Genomic DNA, 26,224 nt, shown 5'->3' on the forward strand with positions numbered 1-26,224 from the left:
GGGCCCTTTGCGAAGAGTACGCGGTGGATATGAACTACGTTTACAGGTTACCATTACAATTGAAATTTGAGCAAGGTGTTTTGATCAAACCGCTGATCTAGCACATCCAGTGCAACTGTCTTACGTCAAGTACGGCKACTGTACTGTGGTTATTAGCGTCGCAGTCATTGACCTGGTGATAGATGCAGTGTTCAGAGAGTTCGGTAGTAACAACATCCTGCTCATTGGCACACAAGACTCCGAAAGGAACAAAGTCAGCAGTTCGATGGCGCAAGAATTCATCTACCAAATGTAGCTACAACGAGCAGAAGGAAAGGCTGCATGGACTTTATCTTCTAATACTCAAGAGTACTGACAATGTCTTGAAGTGTGTCAAGAACGGCGGGACTGTCACGCAGATTGGTGCGAACCCATCTGATGACAACGTAAGAACCGCCTCCAACAATATCTCCACCAGGGAGATCTCATTCAGCGTGTCATTCCAGCACTACCATAGCGACTATTCTCGGGCCATCGATTTGATGTCCAGAGGTCGCATCGATGCCCATAAGTTGATTATCAATTGGACCTTCTTGAGGAACAGTCCCGTTTTCAGCGAGACACTTCTTTACGGTGGTCAAGGTCAAAATAGAGCATTGAATCCTTCTATTTCTTCCTTTTTTACCTCATTGTGGCTTATATATTTACTTTGCACCCTCTTTCGCTATATACCCTTTAGTATATTTTTACATAAGATCACAAAAAGTACAAACCAAAAAAGTAAGTTCCGACTCAAGGAGAAAGCACCATACCGAATAGGACAAGAAATGAAGTTGTCGTGCTCGCTGGTGTGGTTTATACTGACTGCTAGTGTCGCTGTGGCCAAGACACACACGCTTAATTATACTGCTTCCTGGGTGAAGGCCAATCCCGATGGTCTGCACGAGAAGAAGATGATTGGTTTCAACGGCGAATGGCCACTCCCAGACATTCATGTTGAAAAGGGAGACCGTGTTCAGGTTTATTTGACCAACGGCTTTGATGACGGCACTGCAACCTCCCTGCATTTTCACGGTCTTTTCCAAAATACCAGTTTGGGGAACCAACTTCAGATGGACGGTCCCTCTATGGTAACTCAATGTCCTATAGTCCCTGGGCAAACATACCTGTACAACTTTACGGTTCCTGAACAAGTGGGGACATTCTGGTATCATGCACATATGGGTGCCCAGTACGGTGATGGTATGAGGGGTGCATTCATAATCCACGATCCCGAAGAGCCCTTCCAATACGATCACGAAAAAATCGTCATTTTAGCAGATCATTACCATGAAAACTATAATGTCGTTACCGAAGAATTTTTATCCAGGTATAATCCTACAGGTGCCGAGCCCGTTCCTCAAAATATCCTTTTCAATAATACCATGAATGTGACTTTGGATTTCACACCTGGTGAAACATATCTTTTCAGGTTCCTAAATGTAGGGTTGTTTGTATCTCAATATATTATCCTCGAGGACCATGAAATGACTGTGGTAGAGGTAGATGGAATTTACGTTAAACCAAACGTTACCGATTCAATATACCTTTCTGCAGGGCAAAGAATGAGTGTTTTAATCAAAGCTAAAGATAAAATGCCCACAAGGAATTATGCTATGATGCAATTAATGGATGAAACAATGCTTGATGTAGTTCCACCAGAGCTTCAACTTAACCAAACTATTCAAATGACATACGGTCACGCTTTACCACAGGCGGCTGCTTTGAATATCGAAGATTGTGATTTGGACCGTGCCACAAACGATTTTTATTTAGAGCCGTTAGTTGAAAGAGATTTACTTTCCCACTACGATCATCAAATTGTTATGGATGTGAGAATGATAAATTTGGATGATGGTGTGAAATATGCTTTTTTCAATAATATTACTTATGTGACCCCCAAGATCCCCACTTTGACTACATTGCTAACCTCAGGAAAGCTTGCCTCCGATTCTAGAATTTATGGTGATAATATCAATGCGCAGTTTTTAAAGCATAACGACATCATAGAAGTTGTTTTAAACAATTACGACTCAGGCAGACACCCATTCCATTTACACGGTCATAATTTCCAAATAGTTCAAAAATCCCCTGGCTTTCATATTGATGAAAACTATGATGAATCTGAACAAGATAAGATGACCGTTCCTTATAACGAATCCGCACCACTACAACCGTTCCCTGAGAGGCCAATGGTGAGAGACACTGTGGTTTTGGAACCTAGTGGACATGTTGTGCTTAGATTTAGAGCTGATAATCCTGGTGTTTGGTATTTCCATTGCCACGTAGATTGGCATTTGCAACAAGGTTTAGCATCAATCTTCATTGAGGCCCCTACAGTACTTCAGGAAAGAGAAACGCTTAATGAAAACTACCTCGATATTTGTCAAGCTGCTGGTATTCCCGTTGTTGGTAATGCAGCAGGTCATTCAAACGATTGGTTCGATTTAGATGGATTACCAAGACAGCCAAAACCATTACCTAAGGGATTTACCGCAGAAGGATATGTGGCATTTATTGTTTCCTTTATTATTGGTGTATGGGGGCTGTACTCTATTGCTCAATATGGTATTGGCGAAGTGATCCCTAACGATGAGAAAGTGTACCATACTTTAAGGGAAATCTTGGCTGAGAATGACATAGAGGTTCCTCGCAATTAATGAAACAACAAAAATAAAAAATAAATGAAAGAAAACTATATATTCATATCGATAATTTGCTCAGTTAAAAGATCTAGTACTGTAAATATTACTTGTCATGCGCTTTTTCCATTTGTTCATCTGTTCTCTATATTAAAATCACTATGTAATCATGTTTACTACTTCTTTTTTTAATTTCTTCGCTGCGCTGCTGTGTCTGACGTTTTGTCTAAATGTCACAAAAAAATAGGAAATGAAGAAGTATTCTTCATGAAATAATAAATAAAAAATAAAAAAATATTGATAGTGCTCATTAATTCAGTAATGAAGGCTATGAAATCTATTATTTGGAGACTTCCCAAAATGCCGAAAATCAAAATCACAAAAACTTACGAAGTTGCCAAAATCACGGCAATATTAACCCTTATAGGATTTATCATGGGCCTCGAAGTTCCGTCATTAGCAACTTTTCTCACAAACAAGACATTCAACGAATATTTCAAGTACCCAACACCATTGCAACAAGGCCTATTAATGGGGTCCACTCCTCTGGGTGGCATAGCTGGGTGCCTTATTTATTGTATGATGAATGATAAATATAGTAGAATTTACCAATTTCAAACGGGAATAATAATTTGGAATATAGTTACACTGTTGAATTTCGGTATTTGGAACTTGTTAGGTTTACTGATTTGTCGAGTGATCAAGGGGATGATACTGGGGAATTTTTCGATCTTGGTGGCTTCGTATGCTAATGAAATTATTCCTCGCGACAAACGTGGTAGTACAATGAGTTATATTCAATTGTGTTTAACCATAGGGATTCTCGTCATGCATTACTTGTGCATTGCATTGAGCCTTTGGAAGTCACATTTTGCGTTCCGTGTTGCATGGTGTATAGGAATTGTTCCCGGAGTGGCGTTTTGGGCAGCTAGTTACGCCTTACCAGAATCCTACCATTGGCTAGTACTGCATGGACAGATGAGTAAAGCCCAGGAGATTCAACACAATTTAGCCAAGAAATTTAACGAAAGCCAGCCAAGAGATGCAGTACCGGAAATGAGTAAGATTGAATTAGCAGGAGATTTTTGGATTGGTGTTAACGATCTAAATTTCTGCAAAAAATTGCCTCGTGGTTCATTGAAGCCTTTGGTTCTTGGTATGACTTTACAATTATTGATTCAATTCAGTGGTATAAATATCATCCTAGGTTATATCACCTACATTTGCGAGATTGTGGGGCTCGAGGGAAATGTGAAATTATTCACAAGTTCCATACCCTACTTCATCAATATGGTTTTGAGTTTATTACCAATTACGTTTATCGATTACACAAGCAGAAAACTAATCACAGTGCTGGGCGGATTCCCCATAAGTGGGCTATTAGTTACTATTGGTGCATTATTTGTTAGATATGGTCAAGATACCAAACCGATCGATGGTAATAAGAGTTTGGTTTGGTCTATTGGAGAAAACCCGTTCGTGGGCGGGTGGATCTTAGCATTGTGCTTCCTGATTGTTGGGATTTTTGCGATGAGCCTTTCTAGTATACCTTGGATTTACACAAATGAAATGTTGCCGTCACGAGTGAAAGTGAAAGGATTTGCAATTTGCGTAACATTTGGATGGTTGGGCAACTTTATATTGACGTTTCTATGTCCTGTGATGATCGAAACGTTAAAGGGCACAACGTTTATAATATTTGGGGCTTTCACGTTTATAATAACGTTAATTGTTTTATTTTTGTTCCCAGAGACAAAGGGAATGAGTATGGAAGACGTTGATAAATTCTTTGAGTTTGAAAACAGAGTGGACCCTCATTTGCATGAGGAGAAGGGTATCAAGACTCCAGATTCGAATTCCAATATCGGCTCCATACGGTCCTCGGAAGAAGGGGAATTGCATAAGCCTATTAATTTGAATAGCAATGAAGAGATGATTATTTGATATACGGTATAATAGATAAAAAAATTTTTATTAATACTATAATATATTATGTAATAATTATCCATATATATTCTTTTTTTTTTTTTGATAGTTTTTGCACTTTTCTAAGAGATGGAGACAGACAAAACACATTATATCAATGAAAACGTACAAAAAGTAAATAAAGTGAGTGCATAAAAGAGTAATGAGATACGCAGAACACACTTTGATATTTTTATTTTATTGAGTGGGCGGTTTAGAAATAGGGAGAGAGGTACATACATACACATACACGCACAAAAGCAGAGATTAGAAACATTTGTGGTGAACGATGGATGGACCACTTTCGTCGTATTCCTGTTTTGAGATCCACATTTGTTGGAAAGTGGTCAAAGAAGCCAAGATGGAACCACCGATCCAGACAGAGTACTTTCTCTCTGGAGGAGCAATGATCTTGACCTTCATGGAAGATGGAGCCAAAGCGGTGATTTCCTTTTGCATTCTTTCGGCAATACCTGGGAACATGGTGGTACCACCGGACATGACGATGTTACCGTATAATTCCTTACGGACATCGACGTCACACTTCATGATAGAGTTGTAAGTGGTTTGGTCAATACCAGCGGATTCCAAACCCAAGACGGAAGGATGGAACAAAGCTTCTGGGGCTCTGAATCTTTCGTTACCAATGGTAATGACTTGACCATCTGGTAGTTCGTAGGATTTTTCAATGGAAGAGGATTGAGCGGCGGTTTGCATTTCTTGTTCGAAGTCCAAAGCGACGTAACATAGTTTTTCCTTGATGTCACGGACGATTTCTCTTTCGGCAGTGGTGGAGAAAGAGTAACCACGTTCACTCAAGATCTTCATCAAGTAGTCGGTCAAATCTCTACCGGCCAAATCGATTCTCAAGATGGCGTGAGGTAGGGAGAAACCGGCGTAGATTGGGACGACGTGAGTAACACCGTCACCAGAATCCAAAACAATACCGGTGGTTCTACCAGAAGAGTACAAGGACAAAACGGCTTGGATGGAGACGTAGAAAGCTGGGACGTTGAAAGTTTCAAACATGATCTGAGTCATCTTTTCTCTGTTTGATTTAGGGTTCATTGGAGCTTCGGTCAAAAGAACAGGGTGTTCTTCTGGGGCAACTCTCAACTCGTTGTAAAAGGTGTGATGCCAGATCTTTTCCATATCGTCCCAGTTGGTCACGATACCATGTTCAATTGGGTAACGCAAAGTCAAGATACCTCTCTTGGATTGCGCTTCATCACCAACGTAGGAGTCCTTTTGGCCCATACCGACCATGATACCTTGGTGTCTTGGTCTACCAACGATAGATGGGAAGACGGCACGGGGAGCGTCGTCACCGGCGAAACCGGCTTTACACATACCGGAACCGTTATCAATAACCAAAGCAGCAACTTCTAATCATAAAAATTATGGGAGAAAAATGGTTGTTAGTACATTGAGATATATCATAATAGTAGCAAAGAAGAATACGCATTAATACGCGTTTTGATTTGAAAAATCACTCCACACGAAACCCGTCTATTTTTTTTTTTAATTTTTTTTTTTCCAAAAAATCATGCCCCTATTTATTCCAATAATATACGTGGTAATAATAGATCAGCCAAAACAAAAGGCCATGGAAGAAATGGAAAACAGAAAAAAAAACTATAACAAAAAAAATAAAAGGAGACGAGCTCTCGAGCCATTAAAACAACACAATTCTTCTTGCTAGAGTAGTAAAGCAGTGGAAAAGCTAGAACATACCAGAATCCATTGTAATTCAGTAAATTTATGATCTTGGGGAGAAAAAAGCTAGTAAACGTGAAAAATCTAAGAGCTGATGTAGTGCTAGATCCTGTTCGTTGACAAAGATTGACCTTTTCCTTTTCTTCTTAATATGAATGAGAAGTGGAAAGAATAACAAAAGAGAGAGAGAGAGGGAAAAAAAGGAAGATAAAAAGAAAGCGTGATATAAATGAATATATATCAAAACAAGAGATTGGGAAGGAAAGGATCAGGCAGAAACCAAAAACATTCCAAAAAGGAGAGAGAGGCGAGTTTGGTTTCAAAGCGGTTTATTTATTCATCCAAGAAGGAAGAAGACGAAGAAGAAGGAAGAAAAAAACCTGAAAAAAAAACGCGTGGCGGGTAAACAGCAAAAATCCGGTGCGGGTAATGCCTAGGAAGGCCTCTAACCCTGATATATTACACTGAGGTCTGGATCCATTTTTCTAGGTTTTTGGCCAGCCCGATAAGCAAGAATGTAGGGTTTTTTGAGGCTGGTTCAGGCGGGTATCCCCCTCCCCGCATTTATTTTGTTTTGTTTTGTTTTGTTATGTTTCCTCCTATAGTAGTAATTGTTACTGTATTTGTATACTATATATCGTGTGTATTCTTTTTTTTTTTYTTTTTTGTTCTGTTTATTTAGTTATTATTATACGTAGTCTGCAAAGTAGAGTGGGGGTGCTTCTTCTTTAACAGCAGCCGCCGCTGGTGTTGGTCAAGCTCTGGCCCTTTAGGTTGACGTTGCCCTTGTCATCCTTCTTCTGAGTGGTCTCGTTCAGGTTCTGTTGGGACATACTCTCCTTGATCTGTCTGGCCATGGTCAAGAACGCGTCCTCGACGTTGGTGGAGTCCAGAGCACTGGTCTCCAAGAACGGCATCTTGTTTGCGTCCGCGAACTCCTTGGCCACGTCGTACTCCACGACCCGCTTGTCTTTGAGGTCGCACTTATTGCCCACCAACAGCTTCAAGACCGTTGAGGTTGCGTAGCGGTCGATTTCTTGTAACCACATCTTCACGCCGTTGAAGGACTCTTGGTCCGTGACATCATACACTATGATGATCCCGTGCGAACCACGGTAGTAGGACGAGGTGATGGTGCGGAAACGCTCTTGGCCCGCGGTGTCCCAGATCTGCAGCTTGACGGTCTTGCCGTCAAGCTCCACGGTCTTGATCTTGAAGTCTACCCCGATCGTGGAGATGTAGTCGTTGGTGTACGTGTCGTCTGAAAACCTCAAAAGCAGACAGGACTTCCCGACACCGGAGTTCCCGATCAACAGTAGCTTGAACAGATAATCGTACTCGCTATTCATAATTGCGTTTCGTTTCGTTTCTTTTCTTGCTTGTCTCGACCTGGGCCCAACAGGAATTCTTTCAGTCCCCCTCTGGGTGTGCTCGATTGCTGGCTTCTTCTGGCTTCTGTTCTTTTTTCTCTGTATTCCCCCCATAGGCCAAAAGAAAGAAAGCCTACTAGTGTCTGCGTTCCGTGCCGGGTGATGAGACCCGTACGCGGTGACCTTGCGGCGCCACAAGGAAAAGGAAAAAAACAGGAAAAACAACAAAAAGTAAAACAAACACGAAAACTCTGGTAGATCAAGTGCAGCAGTGGTGAGGCAATTGGAGTGACACAGCAGCAAGCACTAGTACAAAAGCAACATCTCCGCAAAACAGTATAATGAGGGAAATTATTCACATCTCCACGGGCCAGTGTGGTAACCAAATTGGTGCTGCGTTCTGGGAAACGATCTGTGGCGAGCACGGTTTGGATTTCAACGGGAACTACCATGGCCATGACGCCATTCAGAAGGAGAGACTGAACGTTTACTTCAACGAGGCGTCCTCCGGGAAGTGGGTGCCCAGGTCTATCAACGTGGACCTGGAGCCCGGGACCATTGACGCAGTGCGTAACTCCTCCATCGGGAATTTGTTCAGACCGGACAACTACATCTTTGGCCAGAGCTCCGCGGGCAACGTGTGGGCCAAGGGTCACTACACGGAAGGTGCCGAGCTCGTAGACAGCGTCATGGACGTCATCAGACGGGAGGCCGAAGGGTGCGACTCTTTGCAAGGTTTCCAGATCACGCATTCTCTTGGTGGTGGTACTGGTTCCGGTATGGGTACGCTGTTAATCTCGAAGATCAGAGAGGAGTTTCCGGACCGTATGATGGCGACATTTTCCGTCCTGCCCTCTCCAAAGACCTCCGACACTGTCGTGGAGCCCTACAACGCCACGTTATCCGTGCACCAATTGGTAGAACACTCCGACGAAACCTTCTGTATCGATAACGAAGCGCTATATGACATCTGCCAAAGAACCTTGAAGCTGAACCAGCCTTCGTACGGGGACTTGAACAACTTGGTCTCGAGCGTCATGTCTGGTGTCACCACTTCGTTGCGTTACCCCGGCCAATTGAACTCGGATTTGAGAAAATTGGCAGTCAACCTGGTCCCATTCCCACGTTTACATTTCTTCATGGTTGGGTATGCGCCACTGACTGCGATTGGTTCTCAATCGTTCAGATCGTTGACCGTTCCTGAATTGACCCAGCAAATGTTCGACTCCAAGAATATGATGGCCGCTGCTGACCCAAGAAACGGTAGATACTTGACCGTTGCGGCATTCTTTAGAGGTAAGGTTTCCGTGAAGGAAGTGGAAGACGAAATGCACAAAGTACAATCCAAGAACTCAGACTACTTCGTGGAATGGATCCCTAACAACGTGCAAACCGCCGTGTGTTCTGTCGCCCCACAAGGCTTGGACATGGCTGCTACTTTCATTGCTAACTCTACATCCATCCAAGAACTGTTTAAGAGAGTCGGCGACCAATTTTCCGCTATGTTTAAAAGAAAAGCTTTCTTGCATTGGTATACTAGTGAAGGTATGGACGAAATGGAATTCTCTGAAGCTGAGTCCAACATGAACGACTTGGTCAGCGAATACCAACAATACCAAGAGGCTACTGTAGAAGATGATGAAGAAGTGGACGAAAATGGTGATTTCGGTGCTCCACAAAACCAAGATGAACCAATCGCCGAAAATTTTGAGTAATTGGTTTGTTTGTTTTTTTTCCCCTTTTCCCCATGTCTGTCTTCTTTTGTGAGAATAGAGTACTAGAAACCAAAAAAAAAAAAAAAAATTAACTAATCAAAATATAATAAGTCAACTCACGAAATCTTCTATACCATTCCTTATTGAAAATATATAATCTTATTTATATATATATACTATCTCAACTATCTTTACCCTTTAGAGTAATGGTATTTTGTCCTAGCTTCGGCGGCTAAAAAACCCCGCCCCGAGTGGAAAAATATATATAAGTACGTATACATCGATAGGAAACACTAACAAGAAAACAAAGCATAACATCACACAAAAGGAATATCGCCTAAACGCAGTTCGAAAGTGGCACCACCGTACATTGTGGAAGTACTCGCACATATGTTTGCGCGTCAACAGCCCGTCATGGAGCAAGCGCAGAGAGAAGACTTTCCCAGGTCCTCTCTTTTTTCCCTGGACCATACGCAGTTATTTGGCTTCCTTGTTATGCATTATGAACTATACTTTGGTAGTGTTATTCCAATTCAATTTGGCGGCTAGTCACATCTCTCTCATTTAGCCGCCCTGCCCAATTTTCCCGTGTAAAGTGATAGTTTCTTTACCCGGCTGGTGGCCGCGCGGCTCCTCGTCGGCAATGATGTGGGGTTCGGTGGCCATAAATGTAACTAATAGAAGCATTAGCTAACCCCGAACTTTTCACAGTTTTGGATATTTCTTTTTTTTATTTGAAAAATGGAAAATTATAGTACCTTGATTTTAATGCCTAGGTGAAAAAATAGTGTTTGGAAAGATAGGTTTCGTTTTCCTGCTGCCTCCTGTAAAAAGATATCACTAGTCTGCGAATAGATTTTAAAACGCTGCTTCAAAACGACTAATCACTCCAAGCCAACAGACAAAAGCACATTTCCTGTTCATATACCAATTTTCATTCTGCTTCTGTAAATTTTATTCATTTTTTGGCCAGTTTTTTCCTCCACTTCTTTCTGATATTCCTTTTCAATATGCTAAGACCAGTCTACAAATCTGTAGTCAAGACATCAATACTGCAAAGACGACTAATATCGTCAAAGGGTTCCAAGCTATATAAGCCTTCTCCAGATTCAACAAGTACCATACTAATAAAAGATGATCCTCTGGTAGCCGCTTCGTCCTCCTCCTCATCTTCCTCATCAGGCATAATAAACTCATCCGATTTCCCGTTGTTTAACAAAAGTAACAAGAACACCACTAATAATCTATCTTACCAGTGGAAAAATACCTCCAATATGGAGTTTGACCCTTTCAACAAATCGCATGCCTCGGCAATAACTTCGATGACAAGAACCAGAGACGTCATGCAATTGTGGTCGCTGTTGGAGGCATGTTTGCAGTCAAACCTGCTGAAAAGGGCTTTTTCTATATTAGAATCACTGTACTTGATACCTGAACACAAACAGAGATTCATTGAGGATTATAACATGTACCTGGATTCATTTTCGAAAAACGAACCAAATTTCCCCATTATAAAAATGAACGAAAAACTAACGAACGATTTGGAGACAAGCTTCAAAGACGTAAATTATAACGACAAGACTTTGGCAATAATGATTCATCACGCTTTAAATTTCCACCCAACGGCAAGTTCTATGCTTCTGTCGCCCACAATTTCCGCCTATTTGAAAATGAGCGTGAACGGTGTCAGAGACATCTTATCGAACCTAGATATTTTGACCATATCGGATCTGAGTATCTTGGTGAACGACCTAAAAATCATATCGTTGTCACAGTTGCCAACTTCTGTGAAGCCCATATTGGAATCCCTTGCACCATCTTCTACACCTGTAAATAATATTGAAAACGAAGATGGTTCCAACAAAATGGAAGCTGAGAAAGATTCAAATATAGACCAAAAATTAGAATTGGGCCGTGACTCTACAAAGACACCTTCTTTAGACCCTCTTCGGGAAGCCTCATTAGATGGCTCAGTGGGAGTTTTGCCAAAGGACGCTGAAAAGCTTGTGGCAGTTGACACCATTGGGATGAGAGTTATTAGACATACTTTGTTAGGATTGTCATTGAATTCTCAGCAAAGAGAACAAATTTCCAAATTCAAATTCGATGCCAATGAGAACGTTTTAAATATGAAACCCACACAAAATGGTGAGGATAATGATTCTTCGATAAATTTTTTTGAGATTTACAATTCATTGCCAACTTTGGAAGAGAAGAGAGCATTTGAAAGTGCACTAAACTTATTCAATCAAGATAGACAAAAGGTATTAGAAAACCGTGCCACAGAAGCCGCAAGAGAACGCTGGAAACATGATTTTGAAGAGGCAAAGGCTAGAGGTGATATCTCTATTGAGAAAAACTTAAATGCTAAATTGTGGAAATGGTACAACGATATGTTACCCTTAATAAAAGAAGAGATTAGCCACTGTAAATCGCTATTATCGGAAAAGCCAGTGAATAAAAGGGCCTTGAATAAAGTGGACACAAACCGTTTGGGGTATGGTCCTTATTTAACGTTAATTGATCCAGGGAAGATGTGTGTTATTACGATCTTGGAATTATTAAAATTGAATTCTACAGGTGGTGTTATCGAAGGTATGAGGACTGCAAGAGCGGTTATTTCAGTTGGTAAAGCTATTGAAATGGAATTTAGATCGGAACAAGTCTTGAAAAGCGAGTCTCAGACATTCAGAGACGTCAACAAGAAATCACCGGAATTCAAGAAACTGGTGCAAAATGCTAAATCTGTGTTCAGGTCATCACAAATCGAACAATCGAAAATTTTATGGCCACAAACAATAAGGGCAAAAATCGGTTCTGTGTTGATTTCTATGTTGATTCATGTTGCAAAGGTCTCTGTCCAAGGTATTGATCCAATAACAAAGGCTAAAGTACATGGCGAAGCTCCGGCCTTTTCACATGGTTACCAATACCATAATGGTTCTAAACTGGGTGTCTTAAAGATCCATAAGACTTTAATTCGTCAATTAAATGGTGAGAGATTGATTGCATCGGTTCAACCACAGCTATTGCCAATGTTGGTAGAACCTAAACCATGGGTTAACTGGAGATCGGGTGGATACCACTATACCCAATCCAGTCTTCTAAGAACAAAAGACTCACCGGAGCAAGTCGCGTATTTGAAAGCCGCCTCTGAGAATGGTGATATAGATCGTGTTTATGATGGTTTGAATGTGTTGGGTGATACACCTTGGACCGTTAATAGAAAGGTATTTGACGTGGTTTCCCAAGTTTGGAACAACGGTGAGGGTTTCTTAGATATTCCAAGTTCCCAAGATGAAATGATTTTACCACCAGCACCTCCAAGGAATTCGGACCCTTCTATCTTAAGAACTTGGAAACTGCAAGTCAAGACAATCGCAAATAAATTTTCATCTGATAGATCAAATAGATGCGACACAAATTATAAATTGGAAATTGCAAGGGCATTTTTGGGCGAAAAATTATATTTTCCACATAATTTAGACTTTAGAGGACGTGCTTATCCTTTATCTCCACATTTCAACCATCTTGGTAATGATATGAGTCGTGGTCTTTTAATCTTTTGGCATGGTAAGAAATTGGGATCTTCTGGTTTGAAATGGCTAAAAATTCATTTATCGAACCTGTTTGGGTTTGATAAAATATGTTTAGAGGATCGTATCGCATTTACAGAGTCGCATTTGAAAGATATTAAAGATTCCGCAGAAAATCCTTTGACTGGAGATCGTTGGTGGACAACGGCCGATAAGCCATGGCAGGCATTGGCCACATGTTTTGAGCTAAATGAAGTTTTGAAAATGGATAATCCAGAAGAATTTGTTTCTCATCAACCTGTTCATCAGGATGGTACATGTAATGGTTTACAACACTATGCTGCCTTGGGTGGTGACGTTGAAGGTGCTACTCAAGTGAACTTGGTTCCAAATGATAAGCCACAAGACGTTTATGCGCATGTGGCAAAATTAGTGCAGAAAAGATTAGAGATTGCAGCTGAAAAAGGTGATGAAAACGCTGAAATCCTAAAGGACAAGATTACAAGAAAAGTTGTTAAGCAAACTGTCATGACCAATGTGTACGGTGTTACTTATGTGGGTGCGACGTTCCAAATTGCCAAACAATTGAGTCCAATTTTTGATGACCGTAAGGAAAGTTTAGATTTTTCTAAATACTTGACCAAACACGTTTTCGGTGCTATTCGTGAGTTATTTCATAGTGCGCATCTAATTCAAGACTGGTTAGGTGAAAGCGCAAAAAGAATTTCTAAATCCATCAGGCTGGATGTTGACGAAAAATCTTTCAAGAACGGGAATAAACCAGACTTTATGTCGTCGGTTATTTGGACAACGCCACTGGGTCTACCAATTGTCCAACCATATCGTGAAGAAAGTAAAAAGCAAGTTGAAACGAATCTACAAACCGTCTTTATTAGTGATCCATTTGCTGTCAACCCCGTCAATGCAAGAAGACAAAAGACCGGTCTTCCACCAAATTTCATTCACTCATTGGATGCTTCGCATATGCTGTTGAGTGCGGCAGAATGTGGAAAACAAGGATTGGATTTTGCGTCTGTGCATGATTCCTACTGGACGCATGCATCTGATGTAGATACTATGAATGTTGTTTTAAGAGACCAGTTCATCAAATTGCATGAGGTCGATTTGGTTATGAGGCTCAGGGAAGAGTTCACCCAAAGGTATAAGAGCTACGTCAAGATTGGCAAGTTAAAGAGAGCAACAGATTTGGCTCAAAAAATTATCAATATTCGTAAAGATCTATCGAAGAAACTAGGAAGAAATACCACGTTAGCAGATGAAATCTATTTCGAAAAGAAAAGACAACAGTTACTAAATAGCCCCTTGCCGGAGGATAGAAGTATTGGTGAGAAGATGATTACAACCGTATCGTTATTTCAGGACGTCAAGGATTTAGACGCACTTGAATTAGAAAACGGTGGTGATGAAAATAGCGGTATGAGCGTTCTTTTACCCCTAAGACTACCCGAAATACCACCAAAGGGGGATTTTGACGTCACAGTATTGAAAGATAGTCAATACTTCTTTTCATGACCTGCTTGTTGCAAAACTGATGTCCATTTTTGTCTTTATATCATTTAACTTGTAGATACATACACATGTATATATATGTATGTATGTATATATATATATATATATATATATTTTATTATTCGGTTTATTATTGTTCGCATTGTTTGATTCTTTTTGATCGTTCTTTAGTGTCTAAGTTGGAGTAACCAAAATGATAACTAACGTTATTCACTATTAATTATATATGATTTTGCCTTGCTTTTCAAAACTTTCGATTAACGGTAAAAGTGGAGTCATTTCCTTCCTATCAATGATTTTAAACTCTTTGGCAAAACTAATGAAATGGGAAAAAAATGAGTTCCAATGGGCTTCTAGCGATAGGTGTACAATTTTGTCGAAATGGTGGTGATAAATATGTGCAAATATTCTAAACATTTGCACCATAATTCTTTGTACGTCTCTAGAAAATTGTTGCGGGAACGGTAACCCATTCTTGGTCGGAAAGAGGTTTTTATCGTTGACTTTATTATTTATCCACGTGAGTGCCAAATCTATGTATTGACTAGCCGGTAGTGAAACTTGTCTATTATTGGCATCCAACCATAAATAATCTGTGTGAGGACCGGCATTCATTGTTGGATATGCATCTGGCGTTACGTATTCCGCCACTACACCGTAAAACTGGTTCAAGTTTGTGAAGAATTCGAAAACGTTCAACGCTATCCACTCTCCCAAGTCCACATATTTGGGTAGTTGTACTATTGTCTTGAATGAACCTTTCACTAAAGCTGTTCTTACGAACGGTTCGCTGAGAAACATTACTTGTTGTGATTCCGGCCTCTCATTGGATTCTTGTTGATATTGTGGTGATGCCAGTTGTTGTGATTGCGGCGTAGTCTTTTGTGCGGGGAAGCTTGTCTGTGAATGCCTCTTGGGCGAGTGGTGTTTATTCCTCAGTGATAGTCTGGAACTGCTACTGTGCGGACTCGAATAAACGGTATTCATTGCTGGTGGAGGAGCCACATTAAGTGGTGGGTTTTTATTCTTTTTTGAGTTTCTTCCAAATGCTCTATTTGCAAAGTATACACGTAAGATCAAATGATTTTGATGCTAAGTGGTCAATTAGTTAGTAAAATGAATGGGGAAGGATACTGGAGAGAATCGGAGAAGAACGGTGTGAACATACTTGAAGTTAAAAAACGACATGTTGTGCTGATATGTATTTGATTGGGCTTGTGAACTAGGGCGGCGACGTTATCAGGTGCTTTTGATGATCTTCGTGTTTCAAAGTCTGATGCATTTTCTTTTTTTTATTTTTCACTTTTTCGTGAAGTGACATTTCCAAAAGAAAAATGAAATACGTAAAACAAAAGAAAAAAGCTAATATAGGTCAGAGTGATAGTATTGTTATATGAATAGTTTTATAAAATATGCGTACTTGAGTCTACTTATTCTTCGTCTTCGTCTTCGTCAGCTTCTTCTGGAGTGACTTGGTAAAAGACTAATTTGTACTGGTTCTGCCTTATAGAGATGAATCTGATCCAGTCTCTCAATTGGTTCTTCTTCAAGTACTTCTTGGTCAAGTATTTCAAGTATTTGCCGGAGAATTTGGCGGTGGCCACGACGGTGACTATAGAGCCATCTTCGGTGACTTCGATGGCTTTGCCTAAGTTTCCTACGGCACCGTCTACCTTGATATGGTCGATCAAGTACTTGGAGTATGAAGCTGGGTCGAAGACACCGTTTTCGGTTGGTGATGTAACGTCAACGGTCAATGATCTGACGATCTTTTGCTTTCTAGAAGTCTATAATAACTCTATGTTAGTATTCCATAACTTAAAATAAGTTTTTCTTTCTCGTCTTGACGAGTCTAAGATGTCTAGCCTACTGCTATTAACAATCACTTCATACAACTGAAAACAGAGAACAATCCTTGGATTGCCTTCTTTAGAGTCATAAGGGGTGAATTTTTAAAATACAGAATAGCTGAATACATATAAATGTAGACTTAAAAAGGATGGAACCACTAACACGCTAGGAAAGCGAGATTGTTAAAATTAACGGTAGGTAATAGACAGACTTTCTTAAAATACTACTTTCTCTTAGATCCTAGGACTCTTGGTGAAGAGCAGGAAGAAAGGAACCTTAACGTACGTTTGGAGCCATTGTAATTAGATATATGTGGTTGTTCTATTGGTTGGTTTTTACGGTATATGGACTAAACGACCAAGAAATAGTCTGTAAAGAATCACGTCTAAATCGGTGATATATGATTTACTTTAGTTGGTTTGTCATTCTTGGAACAATATACTATTAAATTTTCGATTTGTGGAATATTTCTCGTCGCGCCGCGTCGTCAAAAATAAAAAAAATAAAATATTTAGATAATGCATGGGTGCGATGTACAGGATGTTGGGATGTAAAACTAAAGAGCAGTCTTGGTAATTGGCGGACCTTAATACGGTAAAGGTTAAAATGGAAATGTAGTGGCAGTAAACGATCCTATCGTGGTAATTGTGAAGATAGAGCAGCGTTGTCACAGGATTTAGACTGTACGAAGGCTTATTTTCAATTTCGTGTAGCCGCTGCGTGTATTGATTGCTGGCTGGTACAGTGTTGGTAGTTATTTTAGTAATAGTAAGGCATATTGAAAGGGCTTTTCTAACAAGATAAAGCAAGGTTGAAGAGAGAGGAGGAAAGTATTGATACCAAAACATGTCTGATTCGGAAGAAGATTTGGGCCTACAGTTGAAAGGCTTGAAGATTGCAAGACATTTGAAGAGCTCAGAAGAGCGCACCTGCCCCGGATCCGATTCAGGTTCCGACTCGAGCAATCACGATGATTTAACCATTATTAATAATACTAATGGTAAAGACACCTTTGTTGGTCAGGACAGGGCAGACGGAGTATCGGAGGAGGATTCGTTGCATGAGGAGGAACCTGCAACAGAGGAAAGAAGTTTGCCCTCACCACAACCACAGGCTAGTACAGATGAAGCAGATAGCGGTACTAACCTGGACGATGATGCGGGTTTGCAGGATCCTTTTAGTTCTGTACAAGATCCTGATCCGTTCGCGGATAAAAAGTCTAGAGATGGTTCTGACTCCGGCTCTGATTCCGATGATGGCTGGCAAGAGATGCCTGCCATATCATCATTCAATATATACAACAATAAAGGTGAACTAGAGCTGACGTCCAAGGTAAGAGACCCAGAGCTCCCCCTTAACACTACTACTACAGTTCTCTCCGCAAAGAACTCAAAAAATATAAACGATTCCAGATTCGATTATACGAAAATGGCGGCAGAACAGCAAGCTCAGCGATCTTATCGAACAAATAAGAGGACAGATTTCCTTTTCGACCATAAGGTTCTGAAGAAAAAACTGAATAATTCACAAAATTCCATTAGCCTAACCTCTTCCCCTTCGACTACATCATTGAATAATGACAACAATAACAACGACGATGGTGAAGATTCGTATGATGAATATGAAGACGATGTAGAACCGGTTAGTGACTTAGACCGTGATTCCCAGCTAAACATAACGAAAAACCTATTAAATGATATGGAGAAGTTTGCATATATAGGTGCAATAAATATTCTTGCAAACCAAATGTGTACAGATTTAGCCACGCTATGCCTTTGTATTGACATCAAATCCCACAAAAAATTAGCACATCGACTACAATTCACCCAAAAGGATACGGCTGCGTGGAAAACCGTGGTTTTATCAAGGCTATATGATCATTTAGGCATATCCTCAGAAGAAATCGCAATGATCGAGAAACTTTCCTTGCACAAGATCGAACTAGCAGATCTATGTAAGTGTTTGAAGACCACCCAAAGCATAGACAATCCATGGGAGGATTGTCCGGGCTATGATGAAAGTGTTCAAGATGAAACGATAAAAGAAGAGTCTTCCAAGGAACAAAATGACGCGACACTGCCCACCACGCCCAGGCAAGAACAACAAACTGAAAAATCGGAGGAGTCGAATGTTGAAGGATCTTCATCGCCTTTGAAGGTTTCATCAAAGGTACTCGACCCTGAGAATGTCAAAGATCAAGATAAACTAAATGTAGACGTGGCGTGGACCATTATATGTGACCTCTTCTTGATATGTTTACAGTCTTCCACCTATGATTCAAGATCAAGAACTTTGTTAATCAGTTTTGCTAAAGCCCTGAATATGACAAATCTAGAAATCTGTGAATTTGAAAGGCGTGTAACAGACTCCCTGGACATGGAGCAGTCGACAGAAGATCAGGTATGGGATGAGCAAAACCACATGAAGAATAGAAGAAAAAGTAAGAGAAGAAAGAAAATGGCATATGTGGCGCTGGCTATGGTAGGCGGTTCATTGATTCTTGGTTTAAGTGGTGGTTTATTAGCACCCGTCATAGGTGGTGGGATTGCAGCCGGTTTATCAACGATAGGGATCACCGGTGCCACAGGTTTTTTAACTGGGGTTGGTGGTACTGCTGTGGTTGCAGTATCAAGTACAGCTATTGGTGCCAACATTGGTGCTAGAGGTATGTCCAAGAGAATGGGAAGTGTGCGAACTTTTGAATTTAGGCCATTGCATAATAATAGAAGAGTTAATCTAATCTTAACCGTGTCAGGTTGGATGGTTGGTAACGAGGATGATGTCAGATTACCGTTTTCCACGGTGGATCCTGTTGAAGGTGATTTATATTCTTTGTATTGGGAACCAGAAATGCTGAAGTCCATCGGTCAAACCGTTAGTATTGTGGCCACTGAAATCTTTACTACATCACTTCAGCAAATTTTAGGTGCCACTGTTCTAACGGCACTGATCAGTTCCGTTCAATGGCCAATGGCCCTGTCGAAACTAGGTTACATCTTGGATAACCCTTGGAATGTCTCCCTGGATAGAGCTTGGTCTGCAGGCAAAATTCTCGCAGACACTTTGATTGCAAGAAATCTAGGCTCACGCCCGATTACGTTAATCGGTTTTTCGATAGGTGCGAGAGTTATTTTTTCTTGTTTAATTGAGTTATGCAAGAAAAGGGCTTTAGGTTTGATCGAAAATGTGTACCTTTTTGGTACGCCAGCTGTCATGAAAAGGGAACAGTTAGTCATGGCAAGATCTGTCGTTAGCGGGAGGTTCGTAAATGGCTATTCAGATAAGGATTGGTTTTTGGCGTACTTATTTCGAGCTGCTGCAGGTGGATTTAGTGCTGTTATGGGAATATCAACCATAGAAGATGTTGAAGGTTTCGAGAATGTCAATTGTACCGAATTAGTTGACGGTCACCTAAATTATCGTAAAAATATGCCCAAATTAATGAAGAAAATCGGTATTGCTGTTTTAAGTGAAGATTTTATTGAAATCGAAGAAATGATGAACCCAGAAGAAGTCAAGAGACAAAGAAAACTGGTAAGCGATGTCGATGCAGCGCAAAAGAAATTAAACGAAAGGAAAAAGCACAATAGCTGGGTGCCGAAATGGCTAAAACCCAAAAAATCTAAATGGAAGGTTATGGTCGAAGAAGCTGTCGAAGAAGGAAGAGATATGCAAGACCTGCCAGAAACAGATGCCAACAATAATGAAAGCGAAACCCAAGATGAGAATACAAAGCCAAAACGTAAAGATGCCGCCCTTGTCGATCATGGGGCATTAATGCATGAATTAGAGCTTATAAAACAGGCAATGCGTGAAGACGAATCAAAGAAAAAGAATCTGCCAGCTGAAGACACGAATGGAGCGGAAGCTTCAACTGAATCTTTAGACGAAACCCAGCTCAGACCACCATCAACACCAAGAATAAATCCACCACAGAGTCCTAATCATTTTCAATTATTAAGCGCTGGAAGAACCATTCTCCCGGAGGATGATGAAATGAATTCTCGAGAAAAAAGAAGGATGGAATTTTCTTTTCCAGATGATATATAGCTGTTTTTCTCTTTTTCTATACCTCGGTCGTTAAACATGCATATGTAAAGTAAACAGGACCCTTATCCAAATGTAACAATATTTAATATAGAAACGATATAAATGTTTTTTTCTGTTTTCAGAGTTTTCTGAAATACTCCCAAATGTGAACCAAATGTAAAATCTTGAAATGAAAATAGAGCTTTATCCTCAAAAGTAAAAGCATCCAATATGCTGATAGCAAAAACAGGTATTATTTATATGGGCTCAGGGATATTAAAGAAGGGTTATTTACTCCATGAAACAATTATACTAAAAAACTACTACAAAAACACAATAAATTAATGGAACAAACACATGTTGTAGAAAACATATAGGTAAGTAAACTACCTTCCAGTAAAGAAGGGCATGATTGCTATGCATAAACGCGAATTTATTTTCACTTTTCCTTTCCAAGACAAAAAAAATGTTTTTTACTTTTTTCTCTTTATCTTTTATCTTTTTTTTGTAATATTTATATTTATAAATGCATCTCATCTGAATCACTCAGAATTGTATGCTCTTCATCCTCTTGCGATTTTTTCAATGCATACTTGGCAACTAATCTTTTCAATTCATCAAGATTTACTGGTTTTTCTAAAACATCATCGAAAGCTTTACTAGCTATTGCTTCTTGAAAGTAATTTGTAATGGACACAATTGGTGTCGTCGAATTAACACCATTTGTTTGCTTAAGCAGTTGAACAATGTCGATTGCACCAAGCTTTGGGAGTTTTAAGGCTGTCATAATTAAATCAAAACTTACACCGCTGGTGGCTCTACTAACTAGTTCATCACCAGCACCAACGCTAACGACAGTACAACCCAGATTTTCTAGGTCTTTAGCAACACGGTACCTATGGATCGGAATAGGTTCACAGACAAGAACATCCATATGATATCCAATCTCGGAAGTACTGGAGCTTTTACGGCCACTACGCCTTCTGTGTCTTAAAGAATTGACTCTTGAAATAGCTTGTAATCTATCACTTTCCTCTGCAGACAAATCACTGGAATTAGTTCGTTGTGAAAAACTTTTTGATAGAACTCGCTGCCTTGAAATATATGAATTTGGTATCGTACTGTTAGCGGGAGATAATGGCGATTTGAATTTAGTCATCGTAGGCGAATCCGAACTACTTGCAGTTGCTTGTTGACCATCTCCAATTATACTCCCCTTCCTCGACAACGTTGATGAATCAATACTAATGCTTCGTTCAGGAGAATATGATCTGGTAGAAAATGAATCTGATCTCAAAAAAGTTTTGGGGAAAGAGCTAAATGTTGAAGGAGAACCCGATATTGTGGGTTTGTGTACTTTCATTTTACTACTTGGTGTGTTATTCGAAGCAATACTCCCTACGGTTGATACGGAACCATCCGAAAACGATCCCATCAAAGACGCAGAAGAAGTTCGCCTATGCACTCCAGGTTGTTCAGAAAAATGTTCACTTTTCAGCCTATTAATGGCATCTTTATTGGCTTTGTCTAAAGCAGACAGATTTCTGAAATTGAAAGACCCAAACTCTGTTTGTGAATCATTCAACTTGCTCGATCTGCGGTCCCTCATATGTGGCGGTATGGCCAACGATAAGTTCTTCAGATTGGGGGAATTTTTGGCACTAACTGTAGTCGTACCTGTTCCACTCGGTGTGAGATATCCAGCTTCTTGCGGTACTGATTCCAATACAGAAGCAATACTCAATTTATTAACTGGGGTATGTGTACTAAAATCATGAACACTACTATTGGAATTGTTTGTGCTTCTATTAGTGGTATTACTCATCGATAGTCTCCGGGATAACATATTCTTATGATTCAATGGCAGCGAGAGGTTGGCCGAAGATAGATCGGAGACATCGGTGTTGTTACTACTTCTATTGTAAATAATGTTTCCATTATCACTATCAATATCATCCCCAAAATCTTGCAGCTCGGCGCCTCTCAGGTCAAAATAATCTGTATCTTCTGGATTATCTATAGTAGGGACAAAAGAGGCTTCTTCATCGTAAATGTGATCCCAATCTACGTTTTTGAAATAAGGCTGATCTTTGATTTCTTGTATCCCATTAACGCCTAGTCTTTTGGAAGGATCAACAACTAGTAACTTCTGGATCAGGTCTTTTGCTTCTGGTGTTAAAAATTCTTCTTCTTCTTCTTGACTTTTGAATTCTGGCCATTGAATAACTCCTGATAGGATTTTTTTAAAAACAGCATCTGGCGTTTCTGCATGAAACGGAGGATAGCCTAGAAGCAATTCAAAAAAAATACAACCAACCGACCACCAGTCACATTGCTTATTATCTTCTCCTCTACCTTCAATGGTCTCGGGTGCCAAATAATCTGGAGTCCCGAAAAATTTTTTATTCTGTTTAGTGTCATCAGGATAGAACAAGGCCAAATCTGAAGGCGATGGTGACATAGAGGTGTTATTATTCGAATTGGTATTAGCATTAGTGGTTGTGGTTGCATCTAGAGATAATAAATCATTAGAGAGGAATTTGTTCTCATTCAGTGATTTTCTTCTCATGATATTGTTAGTATTCGAATTTTGAAGACTTGGTAAAGGAGGGGTACTAGAACGTGAAATGTCAAGCAGAGAGAATGACAATTGAGATTCGCTTCTTCTTAAAGACGCAGGAAGATCAAGATTTGAACTTCCGTGAGATTTGTCCTTCCCTCTGTAGTAAGAAGGATAAACAATAGTGTTTGAACTGGGTGTTGGTGTCATTGAGTGGGAATTGGAATTACTTGAATGTTCAGAGGGATCGTGTTGTTGGCCTAATGATGACTTCTTGCTTCTGTTGTTTGATTTGTGATCAGACGAGAAACTATCCGGGGTGGATAATTGTGAATGGTTGCTATTGTTAGCATTCATAGTAAAACTGCTTGCTTGGTGATCAATTGGTAAATTCGAACTAATGCTRAGGGACGACTTATGCGGGATAAACTTGTGACGCCGGATTAAACCAGCTCTCGATAAACCAAAATCTGTTAATTTTACATGACCTGCATTATCAATTAACAGATTTTCAGGTTTCAAATCATGATGAATGATTCCATTTCTGTGCATGTCATCCACACCAACAACAATTTCGGTCAAGTATTGTTTGGCCCATTGATCGGGCAAGTATCCCATCATCTTGATCAAGGTAGCTAAATCCCCACCAGGTAAATATTCCATCACCAAAAATAAGTTATCTTTATTTTGGAAACTAGCAAATAGTCTGGCAACGTACGGCTTGTCACTTTGTACCATCATGATGGCTCTTTCAGATTTGACATTTGTTACTTGGTTTTTGGCAATCATATCAGATTTCCTTAGAACCTTTATAGCAAAATAATCACCTGTAAGTTTTTTGCGTGCTAAATAAACACTACCGTAAGCACCTTTACTGATTGGCTTCAAAATGTCATAATCCCTAATGCTTGGTGTCGGTGATTTGACGGTTTGGTTTGTTGCCAATAAAAGTGGTGATAATGGCATATTTGGTGAAGTTAGCATTGTGTTGTTGATGCTATCTGTTCTAGCAAGATTGGAGGGATGCTGTTCTGGGGTTAAAAAATCCTTAGAGAATGTGAATGGGGAAGATATTGGCGATTTCTCTTGAATTAATTTGAAACTGTTTGTTTGTTGCATAGAATGGCTCGTTAAATTTCCGAATAATGGCGAACCCCGTCTTGGAGTCAACGAAATACTTGTCATTAGTTTGGGCAATACTGAGTTTGCAGAACTATTACCGTTGGATTTGATGCCTGTTGTGTTTGTTTGAGCAGATGATGTTACAGTGGTATCTGTGGAGGGGTGAGACTGAAGAGAGTCTTTGTCTCTTACAAAAAATTCATTCGTGCGGTCGTCGTTATTTACATGCGAGTATTCCATTTTTTGCCTTGGCGTTATGGATCTCGATCTTATTCCTAGTCTCGAAGAGGAGGAAGAGGATGGTCTGTCAACGTTAATTTTTCGAGACTCTGCTGTGTCATCTGCATTGTGTGGCTTCCTGCTACTAGCTCCGCTGCTGTTGGCGTTGGCGTTACGATCCTTATCAAAGGATATCGCGGATTCGATATTTGGGTTCGGTATGATGTCGGCATTCAAGTAGGCATCGGAGAACAGCCCGCCAGAATTGGTTTTCCTTTGAGGTTTGGGCAATTTCATAACGGTATCGGTGTACGTGGGGGGCGGTGGGGAAGACTGTCTAATGTCGTCGCTAGAGCCTATTCTGGTGGCTGCCGAGGGGAAAGGTATAAGATCCAAATGTGATTTGTAGGATGTATCAAAAGACGTGACTCGATTGTGTGGGGCCTGTATGGGAGTGGAGGAAGAATATATTAGAGTTTCTGTTTCCGGTTCCGGTTGTTGAGCCTGTGTGGGAGGGAGAGGAGAATGAAAGAGTGACGAGGACCTTATATTTATTGAGTGAGCTAAAGCGGCGTGCTTGTTGATTTCAATTTGTTCGCGAATCAACTGGACGACGTAATTGTTAACCTCGTTTTTGATCTTTAGAGAATAGGTCATTGCGTTGTCCAACCTCAAAACGGCATCCACTTTTTTCCGTGCCAGGTCCAAAGTATCGTGAATCAAAAGTGCTAGACCTGGGTCTTGATCATCATTGAGAAAAAACCTGGATTGCCATGACGTGACATTTTGAATATTGTGATTCGTTCTTGGTGAGAACTGAAAGTATGAATTCAAACTAACTGTGTCCTTTTGGACAGGAAATTGTTCCAGTAAAGCGTTGTTGTTATCTTGGGAGAATGATGAGACACTGTGGTAGAGATCTGGGACCATTTCGCTGGGGTTTATGTCTATAGAATCCTGGCAAAGTTCCCTCAGGGAGTCCAAGACCTGGTTCAGAAAGTTACTGGAGCGTACTTGGACCTGCGTGCCCTTATATTCGGAATCTTTGCTGAAATTGGTCAGGATGGCCAACTGTTCAATGAGGTTGTCGTGCAGCAGTTGTATCAGTGATTCTGTCCGATGCTCGCAAACACAACTTTGCGAATGGGTCTCCAGCCACCAGACGGGGACGAAATTTTCACAGACCCGGCAAAGTTCCATCTTGGGCAGGGGCAGGTTGAATTCGTCCGTGATCATTTCCAGCCGTATTCTTTTCAGGTATTGTATGAAGATCTTGGCGCCAAACCCGAGGGTCTTTACGAACTCCTCCGGAAGCTGGATGTCGATGTCGTTACAGTCGTCGGAGAGCTGGATGATCATGTCATCCTGTGCGTCTTCGTTGGCGTAGAAGTCGGACCAGTCGTTCGTACGGGGCTTAACTATCCACATGGTGTGGGAGGGCAATTGCGTGTGGCCATCCCTGATCAGGATGCCGCGGGCCTCCAGGGTCGTTGTGGCACTGCCCTCGCCGTCGGCAGCCGCGATATTGAACGTTATCATATAGCTGGTGTCGTCGTTCATAAGCAGCATTTCTGTTGCCGTTTTAAAGACGGCTTTATCTCGATCAGACCCGAGAATCAGGTCTGCGATGTAGGTGGCGGAAGAGCACTTGCTTCCGGCTGCCCCTATCAGCATCCTCCATTGCGGCGAGGCATACCGCACTTTTCCGTCCAGTTCGAGCTCCAGGATAGTACAAGGGTTCTTCTCAGTGGCTAGCTGTAGGTATTTTTCATAGTTGGAGGAAGTCAATGAACTTTGGTTCGAATTTGATGATATGGGGGAGAGCCTGTTGATGCCGAGTCCCTCCTGCGTGACCTGCGGTCCATCAGCGCTAATATTGGACATTGTATTTCCTGTACTAGCCTTATCTATTCTATCAAATGAGGCAAGAGAAAGACCAAAAAAAAAAAAA

General features: G+C 40.6%; 9 protein-coding genes across 9 annotated transcripts; 5 read left to right on the forward strand and 4 right to left on the reverse strand.

The window, feature by feature from the left end:
* Window positions 1-182: 182 nt before the first annotated feature.
* On the forward strand, window positions 183-2,678 carry FET5 (ferroxidase FET5; the record flags this gene model as incomplete). Its single annotated transcript, XM_018364796.1, has 1 exon — window positions 183-2,678. One exon carries the CDS (start codon window positions 183-185, stop codon window positions 2,676-2,678), a length of 2,496 nt encoding a protein of 831 aa, XP_018222499.1.
* Window positions 2,679-2,981: 303 nt separating this feature from the next.
* On the forward strand, window positions 2,982-4,604 carry DI49_1616 (uncharacterized protein; the record flags this gene model as incomplete). The annotated part of the gene is made up of 1 exon (XM_018364797.1): window positions 2,982-4,604. The coding sequence occupies one exon, from the start codon at window positions 2,982-2,984 to the stop codon at window positions 4,602-4,604; it is 1,623 nt and encodes a 540-aa protein (XP_018222500.1).
* A 288-nt stretch (window positions 4,605-4,892) lies between these two features.
* ACT1 (actin) lies at window positions 4,893-5,975 on the reverse strand (the record flags this gene model as incomplete). Its single annotated transcript, XM_018364798.1, has 1 exon — window positions 4,893-5,975. One exon carries the CDS (start codon window positions 5,973-5,975, stop codon window positions 4,893-4,895), a length of 1,083 nt encoding a protein of 360 aa, XP_018222501.1.
* A 1,094-nt stretch (window positions 5,976-7,069) lies between these two features.
* Window positions 7,070-7,825, reverse strand: YPT1 (Rab family GTPase YPT1; the record flags this gene model as incomplete). The annotated part of the gene is made up of 1 exon (XM_018364799.1): window positions 7,070-7,825. The coding sequence occupies one exon, from the start codon at window positions 7,823-7,825 to the stop codon at window positions 7,070-7,072; it is 756 nt and encodes a 251-aa protein (XP_018222502.1).
* A 227-nt stretch (window positions 7,826-8,052) lies between these two features.
* TUB2 (beta-tubulin) lies at window positions 8,053-9,426 on the forward strand (the record flags this gene model as incomplete). The annotated part of the gene is made up of 1 exon (XM_018364800.1): window positions 8,053-9,426. One exon carries the CDS (start codon window positions 8,053-8,055, stop codon window positions 9,424-9,426), a length of 1,374 nt encoding a protein of 457 aa, XP_018222503.1.
* A 1,010-nt stretch (window positions 9,427-10,436) lies between these two features.
* On the forward strand, window positions 10,437-14,495 carry RPO41 (DNA-directed RNA polymerase; the record flags this gene model as incomplete). Its single annotated transcript, XM_018364801.1, has 1 exon — window positions 10,437-14,495. One exon carries the CDS (start codon window positions 10,437-10,439, stop codon window positions 14,493-14,495), a length of 4,059 nt encoding a protein of 1,352 aa, XP_018222504.1.
* Window positions 14,496-14,708: 213 nt separating this feature from the next.
* MOB2 (Mob2p) lies at window positions 14,709-15,479 on the reverse strand (the record flags this gene model as incomplete). The annotated part of the gene is made up of 1 exon (XM_018364802.1): window positions 14,709-15,479. The coding sequence occupies one exon, from the start codon at window positions 15,477-15,479 to the stop codon at window positions 14,709-14,711; it is 771 nt and encodes a 256-aa protein (XP_018222505.1).
* Window positions 15,480-17,189: 1,710 nt separating this feature from the next.
* Window positions 17,190-20,393, forward strand: MIL1 (Mil1p; the record flags this gene model as incomplete). Its single annotated transcript, XM_018364803.1, has 1 exon — window positions 17,190-20,393. The coding sequence occupies one exon, from the start codon at window positions 17,190-17,192 to the stop codon at window positions 20,391-20,393; it is 3,204 nt and encodes a 1,067-aa protein (XP_018222506.1).
* A 499-nt stretch (window positions 20,394-20,892) lies between these two features.
* On the reverse strand, window positions 20,893-26,157 carry RIM15 (protein kinase RIM15; the record flags this gene model as incomplete). Its single annotated transcript, XM_018364804.1, has 1 exon — window positions 20,893-26,157. One exon carries the CDS (start codon window positions 26,155-26,157, stop codon window positions 20,893-20,895), a length of 5,265 nt encoding a protein of 1,754 aa, XP_018222507.1.
* Window positions 26,158-26,224: the final 67 nt, after the last annotated feature.

Source organism: Saccharomyces eubayanus, chromosome VI, assembly GCF_001298625.1.
Source record: "Saccharomyces eubayanus strain FM1318 chromosome VI, whole genome shotgun sequence".
Taxonomy (NCBI): domain Eukaryota; kingdom Fungi; phylum Ascomycota; class Saccharomycetes; order Saccharomycetales; family Saccharomycetaceae; genus Saccharomyces; species Saccharomyces eubayanus.